This window comes from Macrobrachium nipponense, chromosome 4 (genome assembly GCF_015104395.2).
Source record: "Macrobrachium nipponense isolate FS-2020 chromosome 4, ASM1510439v2, whole genome shotgun sequence".
Taxonomy (NCBI): Eukaryota; Metazoa; Arthropoda; class Malacostraca; order Decapoda; family Palaemonidae; genus Macrobrachium; species Macrobrachium nipponense.
Window position 1 is genome coordinate 131,988,766 of NC_061100.1, and position 24,250 is coordinate 132,013,015.

At 40.4% G+C, this 24,250-nt stretch overlaps 1 protein-coding gene across 1 annotated transcript in view; it reads left to right on the forward strand.

Annotated features, from left to right (window-relative positions):
• LOC135211178 (actin-related protein 10-like) overlaps positions 1-18,731 on the forward strand; it is a gene marked incomplete in the record, with an annotated part of 143,199 nt that extends 124,468 nt beyond the window's left edge. The window contains 1 exon segment of the mRNA XM_064244381.1: positions 17,878-18,731. Coding sequence (XP_064100451.1) covers positions 17,878-18,020 — 143 coding nt within the window.
• Between the last annotated feature and the right edge of the window lie 5,519 nt (positions 18,732-24,250).

The following is a 24,250-nucleotide window of genomic DNA, read 5'->3' on the forward strand; positions in this document are numbered from 1 at the left end:
AGATACTCATTGATACTACATATGAGGCAATAAAGCAGCATACCTACGAAGAAATAAATTACGATATGACAACAGAAAAGCAAATCCCGAAGAGGCTCTACCCAGATCTATACAATGACGGGAAAGAGGAAAAAATAGACAAGAAAGACAAAATCTGCAACCTTTTGAAAAGAGGGAATTGCAGATTTGGAGAAAGATGTTTACTACAAACATCCTAAGATATGTCAAAACTATGAAATATATGGTAAATGTGCATACTTAGATGGTATATGGGGATGATTGCAGAGATCTGCATCCAAAAATATGTAAAAACCTAAAAGAAGGAAAAGGATGTAAGTTCGACAAAAAATGCAAATATATGCACCCTGTAGCCATGAATCATAATCAAATAAATAACCAACCAAGTAATAAAATCCAAAATAAGAAAGAAACAAATAAAGAGAGAAATCAAGAATATCAGGTAAAAGAGAAAAGCAAACCACCAATGAGATATGCAGAGGTGTCAGCAAAAAATTTCAAAGCATCAGCTCCGAAATTCTACTCAAGAGATAATAACTGTATTTATTATGCAAGAGGATATTGCAGAAACGGAGAGATTGCAGATTCAGACACACAAAATTAATAATTATGATGAAGGAAGATCAAATATTATGGAAAAGTTGGATTTTTTAATGTCAGAATTTCTGGAAATGAAAAAAAGAACAACATACCAGAACAGGAAAGAGACATGGGAAAATCCTTATTACTATCAGTATTAAATGAAGGAGAAAACACGCAAACCATCATAGTGATGAATGCGCAGGGTTTAGTTACGAGTAACTCAAAAAGAAAAATAGAGTACTTAGAAGAACTAACCCAAAATGAAAAGAAAATAGATATAATGAATATAAGTGAAACCTGGTATTCCCAAGAGACTGGGAATGATGATCAAATAAAAGGGTTCCAAACTTATAGATCAGATATAGAAAAATAGGAATCAAGGGGGAACCGCCAATATATGGGAAAGACAAAAAACAAGGAAAAATATATGAGAAATATAGTAACTCAGAATGTGAACTAATAGCGGTAGAATTTGAATCTGAAAAATTGATGAACATAGTAATATATAGACCTCCTAATACTAAAGAGTTTGACTTAATAATTGAAAAATTGGATGATATATGTAGAAATCACAAGGACTGACTATTCTCCTATCTGGTGACTTCACTTTCTTTCGTATAATGGAAAGAAAAACGAATAGGAGATTGTGGTTGTACTTATACATATAAAAAAGAGAGTAATAGTAGTGCAGAAGATAAGAGGCAATTTGAAAAGCTATTAGATATGCTACTAGAATACAACATTCAACAAATAATCACCTGCCAACAAGAAAGGAAAATACTTTAGACCTAGTATTTGTGAACGAGATGAATTATGTTAAAGAAATAATAGTTTATAATGCGAGTATTTCAGACCATAATGTCATAGAATTAACAGTTCATTCCAAAGCAAGTGAAAATAGAGATAAGCAAGAAAATGAAAAAGTGGGAAGGATAAGGAAACAAATACAACTTCTACAGTAAAAAATATAAAATGTCAGAAAATTATGAAGAATTAAACAAAGATTGGGATAACATTTTCGTAAGTGAATGACATAAGGGTAAATACGGAGATATTATATAAATATTGGAGATAATAGTGGAAAAATATATACCGAAGAAGAAAAGTAAACATCATTCATGCATACCAAGAGACAGAAGGATCTTGTTCCAGAAAATCAGAAAGTGGAAAAAAGGTCTTGCAAAAGAAAAAAATGCATGGAAAGTTATAGAAACTAAAAAGTAAGATAGAAAATGCAGAGCAAAAGAATTATACAATCAAAAGAAAATGAAAAACGGGACTTGGAAGAAAAAACCCTATTAAATATCAAGCAAAACCCCAAACTATTATACTCATAGCGAAGAAGATGAATAAAAGAAGAATAGAAATAGGCCCTCTGAGAATTGAAGGGGAGATTAACGAATGAAAAAAAGGAAATTTGGCAACATAACGCTGGCAGAACATATAAGAGAGAATTCACCCCTAGAATAGATAAATGAAGATAATGATATAGAAGTGAGGGATGAAAATAGTGAATATTTAGCTGACATAGATATTAATGAGCTGATATTGTGCAGGCTATTAATGAAATTAAAAATGGAGCTGCTGCAGGGCCTGATGGAATTCCTGCTATTTTGTTAAAGAAAGTAGTTCATTCTATCGCAAAGCCACTTGCAATATTATTAAGACAAAGTGTAGATACAGGCAAGATATATGATGAGCACAATTAGCATATATTACCCCTACTTTCAAAAGTGGATCAAGACTAGAGGCAAGTAATTATAGGCCTGTGAGTCTAACATCACATATTATGAAAGTGTATGAAAGGGTAATGAAGAAAAATATTATGAAACATTTTAATAAAAAATAATTTGTTTAATAAAGGACAACATGGTTTCGTACCCGGAAAAAGTACACAAACCCAACTGTTAGTCCACCGTGAAAACATATTCAAAAATATGAAAAAGCGGAAATGAAACAGATGTGGTTTATTTAAGACTTTGCAAAAGCTTTTGATAAAGTAGACCATAATATATTGGCGAAGAAAATTAGAAAACACAATATCGTGGATAAAGTAGGAAGATGGTTAAAAGAATTTTTACACAACAGAAAACAGATAGTTATTGCAAACGACGAGAAATCGGATGAAGCCAAGGTAATATCCGGTGTGCCGCAAGGTACGGTGTTAGCTGCAATACTGTTTGTTATTATGATTGAAGACATAGACAATAATGTTAAGGATTCGGTAGTGAGTAGTTTCGCAGATGACACAAGAATAAGTAGAGAAATTACTTGTGATGAAGATAGGAACGCTCTACAAAGAGACCTTAACAAAGTATATGATTGGGCAGAGGTAAATAGGATGGTATTTAACTCTGATAAATTTGAATCAATAAATTATGGAGACAGAGAAAGAAAGCTATATGCATATAAGGGACCTAATAATGAGACCATCACAAATAAGGAAGCAGTTAAAGACCTTGGTGTGATGATGAATAGGAACATGTTATGCAATGATCAAATAGCAACTCTGTTGGCAAAATGTAAAGCAAAAATGGGAATGTTGTTACGGCACTTCAAAACAAGAAAAGCTGAACACATGATTATGCTTTATAAAACATATGTTCGTAGTCCACTTGAATATTGCAATATGATATGGTACCCACACTATCAAAAGGATATTGCACAAATAGAGAGTGTACAAAGGTCCTTTACAGCTAGAATAGAAGAAGTTAAGGACCTAGACTACTGGGAAAGACTACAATTCTTAAAATTATATAGTCTAGAAAGGAGAAGAGAACGCTACAATGATAATTCAGGCATGGAAACAGAATAGAAGGAATAGCAGAAAAATATCATGGAACTAAAAATATCAGAAAGAGCAAGCAGAGGTAGATTAATAGTGCCCAAAACTATACCAGGAAAAATAAGGAAAGCACACAGGACATTAATCCACTACGCACCAGCATCGATAATGCAGCGTCTATTCAATGCGTTGCCAGCTCATCTGAGGAATATATCAGGAGTGAGCGTAGATGTGTTTAAGAATAAGCTCGACAAATATCTAAACTGCATCCCAGACCATCCAAGATTGGAAGATGCAAAATATACCGGAAGATGTACTAGCAACTCTCTGGTAGACATTAGAGGTGCCTCACACTGAGGGACCTGGGGCAACCCGAACAAGATGTAAGGTCTGTAAGGTCTGTAAGGTAAATAAGGATAACTCGCTCTCTCTCTCTCTCTCTCTCTCTCTCTCTCTCTCTCTCTCTCTCTCTCTCTCTCTCTCTCTCTCTCCACATGAGATATGTATGTCATAGTGGTAAGTCATAGTGGTAACTATTGCCAAACCATGGAAGTTTATGTATACAGTATATCTTTAAGGGCATTACTACATTTTATGGTGAAATAATAATATACAGTATTAGTTTTCAAATAATATTAAGTTTAGTGAGATTAAACAATAACATTTCTCTCTCTCTCTCTCTCTCTTACTTACGTATGTTTATTTGTTTTGTAATATAAATAAATTATTTAACTTATAACTAATTTTCAAATATTAATAAGATTAATAAAAAAAAATAGCGATTCCCAGTCTTTTTATTCACTTGGAGGAAGGAGGGTGGGGGAGTAAATGACAGTTTGATATACGTATTGGCGGAGGGGAAGGAGTCGGAGTCTAGGAGTTATTCTCTCTCTCTCTCTCTCTCTCTCTCTCTCGTCTCTCTCGCTCTCTTCTCTCTCCCTCTCTCTCTCTCTCTCTGTTATTGGCTGTAGGTATATATTTTTAATGGTAAAATGTTTAAGATGACTTTGAAATGATATTAATAATATAACCTCAAAGATTAATACAGTAATAGGTTAGTAATTTTAGGTATATTTGAAGTAGGATGTTATTTAACCATTTAACGCCGACTGGACGTATTTTACGTCAACATTTTTTGTCTTGGGTGCCGACTGGACCTATTTTATGTCGACATACAAAAGTTTTTTTAAAAATTTGTGGAAAAATACTTATAGGCCTACTAGCCGAAAACTTTTGAATCACGCGCCTTGGGGGATGCTGGGAGTTCACAGATCAAGGTGTTGTTTTGTTTACAATCGTTACGCAGGCGCGCAAGCGCGAATTTCTTTCTTGCCGCACTAAAAAGTACCGGTGACACATCTCAGAAATTATTTCGTCACTTTGACATAATTTTTGTACCATTTTAAATTAGCCATTACATAGAGTATTATATATGAAAATGTGTGCATTTTTATGTAGAATACAACAAAAAAATACTCATGATTGTAGCTTTTATCAGTTTTGAGATATTTTCATATAAATAACGATAAGTGCCAAAATTTCAACCTTCGGTCAACTTTGACTCTACCGAAATGGTCGAAAAACGCAATTGTAAGCTAACACTCTTATATTTTAGTAATATTCAATCATTTACCTTCATTTTGCAACAAATTGGAAGTCTCTAGCACAATATTTCGATTTATGGTGAATTTATGAAAAAACTTTTTCCTTACGTCCGCGCAGTAACTCTTCCGAAAAAAATCATACGTGCGATTGTGGTAATGTTTGCACCATTTTAAATTAGCCGTTACATAAAGTTTTATATATGGAAATGTGCGCAATTTCATGCACAATACAACTAAAAACAACCCATGGTTTTAGCTTTTATCAGTTTTGAAATATTTTCATATAAAAAATGATAAGTGACACATTTTCAACCTTCGGTCAACTTTGACTCTACTGAAATGGTCGAAAAACGCAATTGTAAGCTAAAACGCTTATATTCTAGTAATATTCAATCATTTACCTTAATTTTGCAACAAATTGGAAGTCTCTAGCACAATATTTCGATTTATGGTGAATTTATGAAAAAAATAACATTTTCCTTACGTCCGCGCAGTAACAATTCCAAAAAAATCATACGTGCGATTGTGGTAATGTTTGCACTATGTTAAATTAGCCGTTACATAAAGTTTTATATATGAAAATATGCGCAATTTCATGTAGAATACAACAAAAAATAATTGAAGGTTGTAGCTTTTCTCATTTTCGAAATATTTGCATATAAATCACGATAAATAGAAAAAAAAACCACGTTCGGTCAACTTTGACTACCGAAATCGTCGAAAAACGCAATTGTAAGCTAAAACTCTTACAGTCTAGTAATATTCAGTCATTTATCTTAATCTTGAAACAAATTCGAAGTCTCTAGCAACAATATTTAGATTTATGGTGAATTTAAAAAAAAAAAAACTTTCCTTCCCTCCGCGCACAGATTCTCCCCCGCAAATCTCTGAAATGCGTACGTCACATTCTCAGAATATTTGCTCCATTTCATATTAGGCATTTCATAGAGTTTTATATATGAAAATTTGCGCAATTTCATGTAGAATAAAACGAAAAATATTTGAATGTTGTAGCTTTTCTAATTTCCGAAATAATTGCATATAAAAAAATATATAAAAAAATTCGACATTCGGTCAACTTTAACTCGTCAGATATGGTCGAAAACTGCAATTGTAAGCTAATACTCTTACAGTATAGTAATATTCAATCATTTGTCTTCATTTTGAAACAAATTGGAAGTCTCTAGGACAATATTTAGATTTATGGTGAATTTTTGAAAAAAATATTTGTTTACTTCAGCCCGTTACGAATTCATGCATCATTTTGTGATAATATTTTCTCTGTGTTGCTTTTATCATTTTACAATGTGTTATATACCAAAATGATTGCAATTTAGTGTACATTACAACGAAAAAAAGTAACTTGTTACCTTTAACCGTTTTGCGCATAGCGCGATTTGAATACAATTATATATGAAATTTTGCTTTCGCGCTATCATATATCGCATTATTTATATATGATAATGATAATTTTTTTTCATTTCTGATGGTTGCATACTAAACTTCAGGCAATGACAAAAAAAGGAGCAAAAATGAACTCTTAATCTTGAAAACTAAGCGCTCTGTGAATTTTTGAAAAAAATATTTTTTCCGCTTCCGCGCTCACTCCGAGACTCCCTCGGCACACGGAAGACGATTTTTAATATACCCCTTTGGTGTTTAAGGGTTAGGGTATACATTTGGTATCTGAACTTTCAAGATAGGCAGTTATAAACATTTTTAGTGGTGGTTCTAACTATTTGCGGGTTTTAACTATTCACGGGGGGTTTCTGGTACACATATCCGTGAATATGGGGGGAACACTGTATATAGCTTACTTAGCAACATTAGTAAGAGAGTATACTTTTGGTTATTCGGGATGATGGTTTAGGGTGTATTTTTATTTGAAATTATATTAAATTGTTTTAGTATGATAATTAAGCTGTGAAATGTTAAAATTTAGTTACAAGCATTTTAGTTTAAAGGGTACAAGATATTTGGCAGTTATAAGCTTTTTTAGAGGAGATTTATGCATTTCCGCTGCAGTTTCTGGAACCTATTTCCGCGTAAAAGGGGGGGAGCACTGTAGTGCTATTTTTTTCTGGACAAACCCATGTTGTTCATACACGGAACAAACCCTCAGTCTTAACAATAGGATAATCTTCTTGCGCCAGCTGGAAACCAGTTAAAAACAATCAAGATTTTAAAGCAATAAATCTGTGGCATCTGGCAACTCATGCATATACGAGGTGGAAGCTGGTCATCGACCAGGTATAGAACTTCATGACGTGATAGTCTTTCTTTGATCGTCTTGGAGAGTAGTTGCTTTTGCTCTCCTCCCAAGCTGGTTGCTTCGTTTGCCCATGCTTTCTTTGTTTCAGTGTGTTTGTGTATATGCTTTGTTGTTATCATGGAGTCATCCGATTCTCCAAGGCCTCGTCAACGTATGTGCCTGGGCATTCAGGTTTATCTGTGCTCCAGGTTTGTGGCTGCTACCATTGCAAATGCCCATATGACATGCAGTAGGTGCCGATCTAATTTTTGTACCATTACTAATCCTTGCCCGGAATGTTGTTCCTGGCCTAAGTCATGGTGGATGGCTTTTTACAAGAAAAGGGAGAATCCTAGATTGCACAGGATGAGATTATGTTTAATGTAGCCCCCTCTCCCACGGGATCTAACGTTCTAACTGAGAGGAGGAGGCTACCCTTTCTGTTCCCTTTATTTCAGATTCTGAATCAAACAAGATGGAGGCTGTTTGGTCATCTCTAAGCCTATGGGGTTACTCTGGCCTTCTCTTGCAATTCTTGGTGGCTCATAAACACCACTGACAGTGCCGCCCCCCCGCCGCCCCCCCCCCCCCCCCCCCCCCCCGCTCCAGGCCTATATTACTTTGGCTCTCATGTGCTGCCTCCCAGCGGGACGCCTGTATCAACATCAATGCTTACTGGGTCGCCCTTTATCGCTCTGCTGGTAAGGCCATCAACCAGTGCTGCCACTCGAGATATCATGACGTCACTCCCAGCATCCTCTCAGCCTATGATGTCAGCTGCAGTGGCGTCTTTTCCTTCCGTTGTTGTGAAGAGTCGTAGAAGGAGTGATTCTTCCCCTCCCCTTCTAGTAAGAGATGACGTAGAGGGGAGGAAGCTCTCTCCCCCATCTCCTTGCCCTTGAGTCAAAAGGATAATTACGGACTTTGTGGCATCGTCTTCTGTGAGTGAGAGGAGTTCATCGCTGACTTCTCTACACGGTCACATCTCCCCTTATGCGTATGTGTTCGTTCGAATGAGAGGAGTGCTTCACTGACTTCTATACACGGCTATCTCTCTCCCTTACGTGTGCGTGACCATGGAAGAGTTGCAAGTCAGAGGAGTGGTTCACCGATTTCTATACATGGCTGTGTCTCTCCCTTACATGTACATGTTCATGACCATGGAGTTCCAATTGAGAAGAGTGCTTCGCCGGCTTCTCTACAGGGCTGTGTCTCTTCCCTGCACGTACGTGTTCATGATCATAGAAGTGTTAGCCCCTTGTCTCAACCATCTCTGTCTCCTGTACCTGTTCCAGTCCATTGTAAAGATGACAAGGCTCTGATTAAGTAGTCGAAGGTACCTGCTATGACTGTGTCTCCTACACCTTCCAGAGACATTTCCCTCTGCAATGTTGCAGTTAACGGTCGAGAACATGAGGCTGCTCTGGTCTGCAGATGACCAGTACTTTACGAATCAGTCTCCATCAGGAGGTTCACTTTATCACTGTTCCCTGTCTCAAGACCATGCTCGTGTGTCATCTCACGGCCATATACATGAGTCATCGCACTTCCATGTACTACATGATTCATCACGCGAACGTGTACGTGGTTAATCGCACGAGCTTGTACACAGTTTGGATCGAGACAGTGTATGGGTTTCTTCGTGTGGCCATGTTCCGGAACCCTCTGTGTCAGGATCTTCAGTAATTAGGCGCTACACTCCAACCAGTGGGAGGCATGATGCCCAGCTTCCTAGGGAAGCCTCTCCAGTGCTGTTAGGGAAGGATGATGATCCTTCCAAGCCTTCTTCTTCACATTGTCAGTCTCCTTTGCTGGAGCCAGAGGAGGGAGAGAGCCAGGAGTTTCTGTCTTCTTTCTCTGAGGTTGCTGATCTCATTCGTGGGTTCAGTAATCTTGGCTGTAGAACACAGGTTCAGTTTTCTATGACCCCTATGGAGTATAGAGGCCTTGCCAGGCCCAAGGCAAAATACTAGGCCTTTGTTTGAGCTTCCCTTGTTGGAGTATGCTTGGTCTATCTTGCAACGTATTAACACCTTGGTTTCGGACCGAGATGGCTCTCTGCGCTCCAGCAGATCCTCGAAGTTCCTTCGTCCTCCTCTTGTGTGGCATATTTAGTGTTAGTCAACCATTGTGATTCAGCTGATATACTGTCTCCTTAATTTGGACGTGATCTGTCCTAAACCTGGTTTGACCCTGGGTCAGGTTGGGTCTGGAGGTCCATCTTTTTCTTCACAAGAGGCCTTGGCTATGGAGGCTACTGCTTCTACCATCCTCCAGACTGTCTCATGACTGGACTTGTGGTTCACTGCAGTAGCCAGGATAGCTTCGGATCGAGCTGAGAGAGGTTTAGTCAGTTCTTCCTCCTTTGACAGGCTATTGCAATCTGATGCTAAGGCCATTTCATATCAAGGCCACCTTAGTGTAACTTTGTGGGCCAACCTCCTCCTAGCCAGGAGGGACGCGGCCTTGTCAAAGGTGGCGGGGTTAATAGATTTGGAGTCCATGTTGGCTCTCTGAAATGGGCATCTCCTCTAGTCAAAACGGGGATCACCTGAGTTGCAGCTTTTTTTCCCAAAAACTCGATTAGAAGATGCAATCGACTGGTGGTGAGTGGATACCCAAGGACAGGCTAGTACATCAGGCGGTATCTAAATCGGAAGCTTGTTCCTATCCTCCTCCTCCCCCTCTGCAACTGCAGGCAAAACGGTCTTCTCCTGTTAAGTCATCCAGGCGTTCGACTTCTGTGAGAGTCCCTCAGTCTTCTTCTCCGTCAAAGTCAAGACAACAACATTGTCCCTTTCAATCCCACCCCTACAAGGCTGGGAGGGGCTCTAGAGGAAGGGGCAGAGGGGGTTGTCAGTAGAGAGAGCACTTCTCCCTCTCTGTTGCCACAGGTATGGGGATGCCGGGTGGGCCATTGGGCAAAATGGCAGTCGCGTGGAGCTGAGAAATGGGTAGATGTTCTTCGGGTGGAGTATCTACTACCCTTCGACTTCTCTCCCCCTCTCTTGGATAGAACCCTTCTCAATCTGACCTATGCTCACAGCTTCCTGAGTTAGCCTAATCATAAGTCAACTACAGTCCATAGTGACTCCATACTAAACTTTTTTAAGAATCTGCACATTATTATTGGTGACTTTCATATCCTAAATTTACAATCTTCACAATTAAATCTATTAGTTTCTTCATCATTTATTTTTATTGTAGAGGGTAGTGAGGTGACAAAAGTAATGAATTTCGTCAATCACAGTGCATTTGAATTTCACCATCAAAACTTAAATAAAGCACACTGCCATCTATAGCATCATCTGATCTCATGGGTGGCATATTGAATAGGTAAACATACAGCTATATGAAAGAAATTATCAAAACCATAACACCTTGTGGTGGGATCACAAACCCAAAAACAAAAAAATTCTCAAAACACATGTACTTACCAACTACTTCTTGACACATTCAGGGCGAGGAGCTGTACTGTCCACTAGATACGGCTGTCACAACACATAACCAACAACAAAGACAACCCCCAAGAACCACAACCCCACAACACAACTCCCAAGGACCACAACCCCACAACACAACAACAAACAAGGAACACAACCACAACTCCACAAACAAACAAGGACTACAACCACAACAAAACACCACTGAACAAACAATCATTAACACAAAAAAAACATAAAAAGGCAACAAACACGCCCACTAACAACACCAAGAAATCACAACAGCTCACCAACAACAACCCTCAACAACTCAACTACACCAAGAAACCACAGTAGCTCCCCAACAACAACAACAACGACCCTCAACTATAACAACTTACATACAACTCAACAGACACTCACAAGCACAACAAATCCAACAACACAGGCACAACAACTCTAAGCAAATAACATCAAACTTAACAACAACTAAACAACAAACCAATAACACAATTCATCTGACCATCAGTGCCTTCAAACACTCTTCACAGACCACTGCCGACACTACTGACCATCACCGGCTCTGATTACAGACTGACTCCTCAGAACTCTAATCTTAACAACTAACTCCAACTGCACCAGCAGACGACCCAGAACTCACCAACAGGCAATTCAATCGTTAACCATCCATCCACCAATTACTCCTCTCCCTTATGGAAAACCAAAACACAAATACATATAACACGATCTCAACAGCAATACAAACCATGAATCTCTCTCTCTCTCAAGGACGTTGTCATATGAAACTCCCATAACTTCTTATTTCCTCCCCCATTACATTTGACAATGTCTCCTTACACTCGCAACACCCACAATAAATAGCCTTCCCCTGGATCTTGTTTAAGGCCCTCATACACACACTCAGTTACACTGCCATCCACTTCTCCCAGACCACTTCCAGTCAGACTCCCATTACCATCTCCCTCACTACTATCCTCCCAAATCCCATTCAGTATCTCATCTACCCCTTCCAACTCTTGTCCTAACATCTCTCACAACTCTGCCACCAAATCACTCACCTCATTTACACTCCTGCCAAACTCCTGAAGAGACTCATTCATACTGCCAACCACATCCTTACCACTTTATTCCCTTCCTGCTGAAATCTCACTAAACCCCGACAATTTAAACCCACACACACTATAAGTATCATTCCTCCCCTCAAAGTAATCCGTATTACACGCCTTATCCACCATTTTTACCCTAACACTAACCCCTCTATCATGCAGTTCACGTTTCTCCCTTTCCTTACCTTCTTCCGCTTTTTTCCATACTCAACCAACACCAACTGCCGATCTTCCAGACCCATTTGCTCACTGACACTCAGCTCACACTTATTCACTTTCAACCATTCACTCATCACATTCTCCCGAACATACTGTCACATACTACGTAGAGGACCCACCCAACTGAATCCCCTTAACACCTAGTTTCCCGAATTCCCAACCTGACCCATCCTCTTTTGCCTACGCACACTCGCTACGACCTTCCATTCCACATTCAAGACATTTTGCACACTGTTCTTTACACATCTTAGCATAATGCCCGCTCTTCCCGCAGTTGCCACAAACTACGTTCATACTGGTACCCCAACATCCACTCGCTATATGACCTATCTACCCACACCTGTAACACTTAATACCCCTACCTTTCTTACACTCACTCACTAAGTGGCCCGTTTGCCCACATCCGAAACACGCCCCTAACACCCACCGACACTCATTCTTCATGTGTCCTGGCTTACCACATCTGTAACACTGCTGCTTCCGCTCACAACTAACTGACCCTACTCTTCCGACACTCACACTCCTATCTCTTTTAGGGCTAACTACACTTATGTTACTTGCTCTAACACTCCTATCAACCACTCGCTCTGCCATTTGCCTCGGCTCTTCTAAAACTGCCTCCCTGTAGCTTTTAAACTCTGGCATAACCTCAGCTACTTCAGTCTTAACACTAAAACTTCTACTCTCTTTCATACACCTATCTAACTTGTAATCCTCTACTGTTTCTAAAATGTCATTCCACATCAACCTTTCATTCGTCCATCTCATTTTCTCCTTACGTTTTAGATTCATAAACTCGTATACGCTCTCTGGTACAGTCGCCAACAGCTTTCGCACTAACTCCTTACACTCATTTATCCCTTCGTCCCCAAACTTTTTCCTGGCTAATATTTCTAATCTACAGACATATATTGACAGCGACTCACCAACATTCATTCTTGCCTCTTCAAAATCATGCTTTCTCCTATATCTAACGGCACACTTTATCCTCTGCCTGTTCCACAATCCTGGCTTTCACACTCTCATACGGTACATTCCCTACACATCATTACCCCATACATACTAAAAAAAAAGTCCCATCAAGAAGTTACCTAACTCTCTTGCCCAGACTCTCTTGTTATCCTCATACTTAACCACACAATACTTCTCATATTCCTTGAAAAAGTTCCCGATGTCCCTACTACCATATTCCTCGTATTGTGCACATCGGGGTACCTCTCTCATATACATAGCCTTTCGTACTTCTTGCTCACTCTCACTTTCGCTACTTCCATGCTGACCCTTCTTTCCCTCTTCTGAATACAGCGAATCCACTTCCATACTCATGTCCTTACTCTTGACTACGCTCTTCTTACCCTTCTTCATTCTATCTACCTGTTTCCACTCACTACCATCTAAATCACTCTCAGCCCTTTCCCCAATGTATTCAGACCTAGTCTTATCCTGTCCATTACCCTTACTAACCCTCTTTCCCTTAGGCTTCTTTTCCTCAGCCCCCTTCTTATTCTTGTCCTCAGGTTTATCCGTATCCTGTGTCTTCCCCTTACACCACAACCAAATCATCTTCATCACTCATACGCTCATCCACTTGTTCTTTCCCTTTCTTAATCGCTCCTGGCCCGTCACAAGACCCAGTAGGCCTACCTCCTACAGCTCCCTCTCCCACACACCCCTTCATCATCTGCACTGCATTCATCATTACTCCGAATTTTTCGTCCATTTTCTCAACCATTCTGTCTTCCACTCTTTTCACTCTTCCTTCATTTCCACTTTCACACTCCTTAACATTCCTCTAACTCGCTCTTCAGCACATCACACTGCCCTTAACCTCTCATTCTCCACTTCCAATCTTTCCTTAGCTTCCCTCGCCAACCGCAACTCCTCCTTCAGCCTCTCCACTTCAGTCAAACCTTCCGTACTTATTTTCCTTCACCAATCACGCAACCCACCACACCAACTGTCCTATAGATGCCACACCAGCAGCCCCACGTTGGGCGCCAATTAATAATGTGGCGGGATCACAAACCCAAAAACAAAAAAACTTTCAAAACACATGTACTTACCAACTACTTGACACACTCAGGGCGAGGAGCTGTACTGTCCACTGGATACAGCTGTTGCAACACACAACCAACAACAAAGACAACAACCAAGAACCACAAACCCACAACTCAACAACAACACAACACCCAAGGACCACAACACAACAACAAAGACAACCACAACTCAACAACACAGCAAACAAACAAGGACTGCAACCACAACAAAAGACTACTGCACAAACAATCACTAACACAAAAAACAATATAAAAAGGCAACACACGCCCACTAACAACACTAAGAAATCACAACGGCTTACCAACAACAACCCTCAAAAACTCACAACTACACCAAGAAACCACAATAACTCCCCAACAACAACCCTCAACTATAACAACTTACATACAACTCAACAGAATTTCACAAGCACAACAAATCTAACAACACAGGCACAACAACTCTCAGCAAACAACATCAAACTTAACAACAACTAAACAACAAACCAATAACACAATTCAACTCACCATCAATGCCTTCAAACACTCTCCACAGACTGCTGCCAACACTACTGACCATCACCGGCTCTGATTACAGACTGACTCCTCAGAACTCTAATCTTAACAACTAACTCCAACCGCACCATCAGACAACCCAGAACTCTCTCTCTCTCTCTCTCTCTCTCTCTCTCTCTCTCTCTCTCTCTCTCTCTCTCTCTCTCTCTCTCTCTCTCTCTCTCTTACAGAAAACCAAAACACAAATAGAGGCAGTCCCCGGGTTACGACGGGGGTTCTGTTCTTGAGACGCGTTGTGAGCCGAAAATGGTCATAAGCCGGAAAATCGTCAAAAATCCTAAGAAAACCTTACTTTTAATGCTTTGGGTGCATTCAAAACTATGTAAACTGCATTCTTATGGTATTATTCATGAAAATACCCTCAAATATTTATTATTTTGCATTTTTGGTGTCATATTTCTTCTGGCAGATAAGCGTCGTAGGCAACGTAAGTCTGGAACACGCGTCGTAAACCTGGAAATAATTTCCGATAAATATAATTGAAAAGTGTTGTAACCTCGGAACGTCATAAGCCGAACCCCTCATAACCTGGGGACTGCCTGTACATACTACACGATTTCAACAGCAATACAAACCACGAGACTCTCTCTCTCTCTCTCAAGGACGTTGTCAAATGGAACTCCCATAACTCCTCCATAACCTATAAGTTTTTCCAAGCACTCCTCTAAGAGTAAGGAATTCATGCATTGCCAAATGTCTCCTTATTCGTGCATTGCCAAATGTCTCCTTGTTTTTATTAAAAGTTTTGACTTGGTAGAGCCTTCTCAAGTGGAATATTTTAGAAAATATATTTATTCTTTTAAAGTTAATATCTTGAACATATTTGACTTTACACACATTTTGTTTACTAACAAATATTTTTATGAAAGCAAAGGAGATAGGTCATAGTTTTAACTGTCATATGGTGGCTGCGCAGCGAACTAATGGCGGCTGATTCAAAATCAAGCCAAACCACGGGACTTCCGGGACCATAGAATGCCGGTTTCAAGAGATTCAACTGGAATACCAAAATCCATTATCTTGAAGTCTGATAAATTGAGGACCTATGTAGTAAATTAATATGTACAGTACATGAATCTAAATTTCAGTCCACTGACTTGACCTGCTGGGACCTTGGATGGTGCAGTGGCTTTGCATGCCACTTCCAGTGACTTCTGCGGTTCCAGCACTGACTACTCCAAGATGTAGAGCTATAAATAACTGCATAGGTCCTCGTTCTCAGTTTATTGCTTAGTCGGGGTTAGTGTTCTTAAAAAACCTTTTCCAGAGGCTCATTTCATAATTTGTTTTTCCTGAGGGTTTATGGATGTTTGTCTATCCAGACTTCAGCCTTCCCTGTTAATCCTAACTTGGGAAAGACAAAGCAAAATCACACTGAAGAGGACCAATGCAAAAATGTAAACTGCCCATAAGGATTAAGAAGATTTCTCCATTATCCTTTCAAAAAGCTGCACAGACCAGTTATTCAAAATCATGAGTTTTCTGCCTTCAAACCCCCTCCATTATTTTTCCCCTTTATTTTCCTAATTTTTATTTTCCTCTCAGAAGCCACACCAATGGAAAACCTACACCCATTATATAACACCTTCCAATTTTAGCCTCTTGTTAAGGAACCTAAGGTACTAGAAGAAACAAAACTTCATCCCTCTGCAGAGTCAGCCTTGTAGATTATTCAAACTCTGCACAAGGAACAATCCTCCACTATAGGGGCAGGGACATGGTAACCACTGCCTACCCTGCCAAAATGCAGCCACCCACTTCCACAAGGTGCAGGCAACTACTACAGGTGCAGGGATGCAACACCCAAATCACATTGCATCCTCAGACCGTCTTCAGCCCACAAGTCTACTCAGCTACAAATGGACACCAGCATCATCCAACCCAAAGTCAAAGGGCTTGGGCCCAGGAATCCCACCCACCAAGGCTTGATGAAAATCTGGAAGTCAGCACTCTCCAAGTGCTGCATCAGGCAGAGAGGAAAGTACTGCATGTTTGTCTCTACCCTCTGGAAGGGATGGCAACAAAACAGCCTTGCCCTCTGCCCCTGCCAGCAAGCCTTTAAGGATTTAATATTCAGTCCCATGCCCCTTCCTGACCCTCAGCATAGGCCAGCACTTCCCCCAGAGCAAAGAGAACTGGTGGACAGCACACTGAGAGCAACCCAAGGATTCACAAACACTAGCAATGTCACCAGCCTGGCTGACCTGGGGCTATCATGTCCCAACACTCACAAGAGCTGACCACACTCCATGCAAGGTGCCCACCTTGTATTATTTTAATAGGTACATGAACAACCCAACATATTGGTGGAATGGAATATGTATTGCTCTTCTTCTACCTACAATAGAAGGGCAAAGACTGTTTTACTGATTTTAGAATGATGGCATGTAAAGCAACTGTATAGTTTTGGGAATCTATTTTTGATCAGTCAGTAAATGACTAATCTTTAGGTTGATTAGATAACTGCTTAGATCATGCAGCAGCTCCTTTTGAACTATGAATAAGCTGAGAGTATGTTACAACGATAGCCTACGAAGACTCTTGGGCATTCCGAGGCATGTAAGCGCATCTGCTCTTTTGTGGCTTTTGGTCAGCCATCTTTTCAAGAACCGAGATGCAAAACCATAACATGCTATTTGCAAATGCTGAGGAATTCTGAAAACTGTATTATGAAGAGGGTTGCCCACCCAGTTTACTTGCATAATTCAATTATTTTCAAACACTGGAAAAGCCTCATTTATACTTAGTGCATTTGGTGCACTCCTTATGCAAGAATATAGTATTTCTTTGTTTTGTTCTGATATGCTACATATGTACATGTATATGACCTTTTAGTAGGAAGAATCATTTAGTTTCATTATCCGCATCTCATTCATATCATAATTTTTCACCTCTCTTTCATAATCATTTCTCATACTTATTTTAAATTTTATCCTCTTAGAGTTTGGAGACTTTTTATATATGTTTGTGTGTGTATATGTATGTATGTATTTGTCTATGGCCTCTTATGTACGAAATAAAGCTTTTGAATTTGAATTTTGAATTATTATAGTTATTACTTTCCTAAAGGAAAAAAAGTTGATCAAGTAAAAAAAAGTCACTGCTCTGAGACTTCGTTTTGTTGTATTTGAAATATTCAGCCTATAATGGTGGTTTTATAATTACTTTTTTTATTTCTTAATATGTTAATCTACAATACGTAGTTTTATAATTATTTCTTAATATGTTAATTTACAATAGTTTTTTATTTATTTCAGCTGCTATAATGGGTGGCACAGAAGCTGTTACTCTTCGTTCATTACCTCGGGAGCAATATCTTTCAAATGATTTACTTCCAGACTGGTGCAATCTTATGTTTAATATGAAAGATGAAATTGAAGAAAGAGAAAAGGGTGCATAAATATCAATGCAAAAATTGATGAGTGGTGACTTAAATATATCTCCTGCTTCAGTCAGTCATTATGCATGATGAATGGTGACTCTTAAATATATCTTCTGCTTCAGTCATTTTGCATTTTCCATCATTTTCAATAGTATTACTCTCTGATGTGAAATTTATAAGTAAAGGCCAGAAGTAGGTAAGTTTTGTATATCAGCTTATATGTATTGTATCATATATGAAGATCAAAATTTTTTAGGTTACGTAATGGATTGTATACCAACTAAATTGCATCATATGTAGAGTAAATCTTTTTAGCTACATAATTGATGACAAAGCTTGCCTAGATATGTTTAGCCTTTCTTTATTATGTCGTTACAAATTTTTATATAAAAAAATCTCCATGTTATGTTATTTTAAATGTCAGTTCACATTATACATTAATTTCTAAACAAAGGTGTTTTCAAATTATTATAAAAAATGAGAAAAGTATTTGAAAATACTGTACATTATTATAAAAAATTAGAAAAATATTTGAAAATACTGTACAAGCCTCACAACACTGACAAATAAAGCTTTAAGCTCATTAACTGTAGCTTTCTGTAAATATCTGATATGTTAGTGGTGTAATTGATTTTAAAGTATGTATATTATTTTTTGACTAGAGTGAAGCACGAATCTTGTAACAAAATGTTAAGAAAAAAAATAAAGGGAAAACATAAAGTTATCAGAGTTCTGTTTTTTCTTAATTCTATAACATGAAATTGTGGATAACATACCTTCAGTATTTTGTTAAAGGCTTATATTATAGTAGGTATGACAAATTAGGTTTACGTATATATTGTTACATTTATTGATCTCCTTGTCTACCCAGCATTTAGTTAAATATTTTGATTGCTAGAAAAGCAGCCATTTTCCCCGAATCAGCTGACTTCAAAGGGGAAAATGCCAGCCAGAGATAGGAATTTCCTGTTAGAGAGGGGAATAGAGAGACTTGTCAGCCTTAGGGACGTATCCCAAAGGGAAGTGTGTAGCTAGCTAGGTACTTATTAGGCCTATGTCTTAAGCTCCTTTTTCCTGTGAACCCTTTGCTGGCTGTATCTTCTGTTTCCAGGATGCCCTGCTTTTGGGGGGATAAGCTGAACCCATCCCCCATGAATCACACCTGCATTTCGATCTCAGTCCGCTCCAAGCTGTGACCTCGGACGGATGTCCCCAGCCAGCAGCCTTCCATAGGCCTACCAAGGCGTTACTGGCGCGCCCAGACCTGAGACAAAGCCGACGCCGTATTCTACAAAGGTCCACTTACTATGGCATCCAGATTTGCTGAGTCACGTGTCCAAGTCTTCGCGCCCGCAAGTGCTGCATTACCCCAAGATAATATGAATTATTTTGAAAACCAGCCTTTACGTGAATCTCATTTTAGCCAGCTATCCCCTTGTGAGAGATAATATTGTTCCCTGTGCGGACCAGCTGCATTTACCCTTTCTTCAAGGCCATTAAACGGCCTCTTGTAAATAAATGTATGTAAAGTAATTAGCTGAGTTTTCTGGCGACCTTTTTCTCTAAAAATAAAAATACCAAAACCCCCTTTTTTAAGGTAAGTTAATATCCAGTTACCTTTCATTTCCATATATTTTCCTTTACATTTTGGGCCACATGAGGCTGGCTCAAACGTAAGTGTCGACGCTTGCCACGAACCTGGCTTGTTTAAAAAAAGCTTGTAAATCGCGTTATCCCTTGTAAAACGTAAAACTGTAAATGATTTTACAAAGCGTAAATCAAAGCACACTTGCAGCAGGAGAGACACGCACGACTCACGGTAAGGTAAATCATTCATATAATATGATTATTTATAACCAATGTTAGCTTAAGGTACGTTAAGGAATTATTTTATAAGTGGTTTAAAAGAGTGTTAAGTAGAAATATTATTATTGTAACGGCCAGAGCGACGAGCGAATTATGTTATTTTGTATTGTGCTCACCTGACGAGACACAAGCACGTGTGTAAGATAGATGCCAGAAAGTACTAGTTCAAACTAGGAAGTGCTTTGCCAGGGTTTATTGCATGTGTTAGCAAGCCTAGCTAGTTAGGAGTGTTCTACTAATAGTTATGGCAAAAGAAGTGTACAATTCTTTAGTCTGTGATATGTTAGGGGAATTTGTTTTAATTTAGTTTACATTTCAAGTGTTGGTAACTGCATAGCCTGCCAGCTCTCAGCTTGGCGCATGCGCTCTTCCAGACCTGGCAGCCAGCCAAAACTCACTCATTCACCAACGGTAGCCATCTTTACCCCTTTATGCTTTATCTCAAAGATTTAAGCAAATTAACGGAAGTCTTGATGTGTTAACGTAAATAATATCAATCACCATACTAGTATCTATCGTTCTGCCAGAAAATTTAATGCTGTTTTGCTTTGAATAAGAAATTAGAATTTCGTGTTGTAAGTCTCCTTCGCGTTTACAGAAAATCAGCTGTCTCGTCACCGCATGTAGCGCTCACCGCGCATTTCACCTCGTATCGCTCACCCGCTCGCTGAGCGGAAGTTTCATTTCACTTCGGACTTAACGTAACCTCTTTTAAAAATGTTTTGCTAACATCGTTTCAAATCCTTATCATCATTTTCACTTGTCACAGGGACCTAGTAAACTTACGTAAAGTTAACGTAAATCTTAAAAGTAAATCACATTAAAAAAATTGTTAACATAAAACGCATTATTGTAAATTTCATTAAAACGCAATCCATTTCAAGGTAACATAAACATCGTTCATCGCTAGTGTGTTCTGTTTACATAAAACTTATCCAAAGCAATTATTTCATTAAACTTTAACGTAAGGAGATCATTTAACGCAAGTTGCGTCATATTAAAACTAAAAGTATTAGTTCACATAAATACATGGAGTTTCGTCATATATCATTTCACGCTCTCAGAGAGAGAGAGAGAGAGAGAGAGAGAGAGAGAGAGAGAGAGAGAGAGAGAGAGAGAGAGAGAGAGAGAGAGAGAGAGAGAACGAACCTATCATTCCAAAAGCCAAGAGTACTACGTCCATTATTTATACGCATGCAACATTAACATTATTTTAGTCTCTTGTGTCTTTCATTTACACTGAGCGTAATACGCGCCTGTCTATTGCAGTCTTGCAAGCATTTACTTCATTTACCAAGTACTTCAGCCAAGGACTGAGCATTTCCAATTTACCGTTACCTGTCGTGCCCGAGTGGTCTTTTTCATTTCTTTATCCCAAAAGACTTGCGTATACCGCAAGCACAGATTGCACAGTGTGCACCGCAACCTCATTACTTCCATCAAGGAAGTCGTTACCAGTCTAGGACTGGCCACCACCAGTGCACCACAGGCCTTACCATTTTACAGTGCCCCTAATTCGTGACACTGTCCATCGACTGGCTGCTGAAGTACTCCCACCTTTTACTTTCTCTCCTCCACCATTACTGCATTTAGTGTGTCCATGTACAAGGATCAGTGATCCTTCAGAACACATCAAGGAATGCCTCCTTCAAGTGCCGTGCACCTGTACAGACGTACAGGTAGCTCTTTACCTGCGTGTCCGTCCTTACGGAACGCCCAATTCATTAGTGTTTCTATGTCCAAGGATCAGTGCTCCTTCGGAACACTCAACAAGGGAACGCCTCCCGAAGTGCAGCAATACCAGCCCTAAGTGCTGTCAAAAAGGAACACCTCAAAAGTGCCGCTGCACCTGTATAGGACGTACAGGTAGCTATTCAACTGTGTGTCCGTCATTACGGAACGCATATTTCATTAGTGTTTCCGCCATTACGGATCACTACATCAAGGAACGCCTCCATAAGTGCCGTGCACCTGTATTGGACCTACAGGTTGTCCATTCCAGCGTCTCCCAGGTTAGGAACGCCCGTAAGTGTACCTTACACAGCACACTCCATTTGATTTTTAACCTCATCAGAAGGTGCCATTCACAACGTGCTACAGAGCACCCAGTCTTTTCAGACATCCTTTCATTAACACAGTGCAGAACCCATTTCTAAGTGAGTGCCACGTTACCAAGTAGGCACTCGCATTCCATCCAATACTATTCCTGGGCATTATTTTCAAATTTGTCCGAGCTTCTACTGCAGCCTAGAGAAATGTCTTCTCCTGCTGCCCAACCACCTATATCCATGGAGCTGGAGAGGCTCCTGACACTCATGGCTCTGGGCAAGGAGGCCGGTTACATTGGACCAGCACTTGGCCAGTGGGTGAAGGTGCAGCAGGATGCCGCGCGCCTGCAAGAAAAGGAAGAAAGAGAAAACCAGAGAAAAGCCAGAGAAGCAGAGGGAAAAGAGAAAGAAGCAGAGAAGAAGAGAGAAAGCCAAAGCTAGCTCTCAGAGATGAAGAAATCACTCGGCAAGCTTCCAGCCATACACACACTGTGTCCCACAGTCCAGCCGTCTCTGGCCAGCCTTTTACCATTTTACCGCCTACCTCCTCCCTTTTGGAAGAGGTGAGCCCACCAGTTAACCCAGGACTTGTTTCCAAGGGTGATTCAACGGAGGACTCATTCACCTCCCCACATCTAATCACTGCCAGAGAGGACTCTTCACCTGTGCCAGAGCACACTGCAAGCCTTGGTGACTCCACAGATTCGCAACCTGTGGTGCCATCTTGGCCTTATCACCCAGTGCCACGGAAGAAGTTCTGGAACCAGTTCTGCCGAGACTGTGGCCACAAGGGTCACATGTCTGCCAACTACGGAGGGTGCACGTATTTTAGTATTCCCGCCATCGCCATGGCCGTCACCAATTCTTCCTCACTAGGACCCCCAGCTCAGGGCCTTATAACCATCGCACCCCTCCAAAGTCATTATCCGCCAAGTCACGTCAGAGCCTACTACGACTCTGGCGCTCAAATCTCCCTGATACGGGAAGATCAAATCCCCCGAGGGGCTATCGTCGATAGACATCAACTAATCACGATTGAAGGCATCAATCATATTAAACTGATCCTTCCGACCGTACAATTGAGAGTCACCAGACCTCACTTCTCTAAAGTATGTACCCTTGCAGTTGCAAGCTACATTCCAGGAGGTTATGACCTCCTCCTAGGGCAAAACATGAAGTCTCCCTCGCATTTCAAAAAGCCTAGGGGTCCTAACCCCATGACAAAACACTCCAAAGCAAGGAGCCATCAAAGACCTACTTCCTCCCGGAAGTACGGCCACCAATAGTCTTCCCCGCTACCAAGGAGGGAGATTGATCATTCACAGTTCCGTTGCAAAACCTGTAACATAATAGGGCACTCCACTAATTGGCTTAGGTGCCCTAGCAAGCTATGTGGAGCGGACACTGTCTATTTTCCATAAGGCTCAGCCTTCCAAAAGAGACAGGAACCTCTGTCTCCCATTACCAAGGGCCCGCTGAGAGGTATTACCTCCGGTACCCGTCACTGGTCCAATTGACCTCAACACTCTGCCAGTGCCACTTGGCAGCACTGAGCAGTGCCAAGCTCTATCCAGCCTGGACGTAGAGCCACCACAAACCTTGACCTTTGCGCCTGGCCCCGAGCTAGCGCCGGCACCTAACCTTATCAAGGATACTCCTACAGGATATCCTCCAACCGGCATGGAGCTTACCACAGCCCATGTCCAGTCCCAAGTCCATGATTCTTCTTCCACATCACCTCTGTCGCCCGAGGATGAACCTCCCGGCAGACCTCACCTTTACACCTCCTCTGGACGACCAGGAGTCAGCCTGGAGTCTTACCCTTATGATGGCTGTCGCAGCAGCCAAAGTGAGGGCCTCCCCTGCAGTAGGTTCCACCTCTACGACGGTTGCTGCAGATACCGAAGTAGGGTGTTCTGAAATCCCTCAGGCTACCACTACCTCTGCTCCTGACGGCGTTTCTGGCCTTACCCCAGAGTCGGTGCCTCCGTCAACTCCTGGGACTGGTGTAGCCAGGCCCTGGAGGAATAAGAAGAAGAAGAAGAAGGGATGTAGCAAATTAACAAACTAACCAAAGAGCCACATGCTCTCCTTGACACCTGTGCCCGAGGTACAGTGTCGCATTCATTTGCAGTGATCATGGCACCTACCCAAAGAAGGTAGCAAGCCTGATCTCTGCCAGTAGATTAAGAAAATAACCCCCTAGAAATTGTAATACTAACCCTCATGTAAATGTCATAATCACCTCATTATATTTCCATCCTGGTACACTACTAATCACTCATCATCCTCACGCATCATTACCTCTCATGTATTTTAACAATTCAGGTCGAT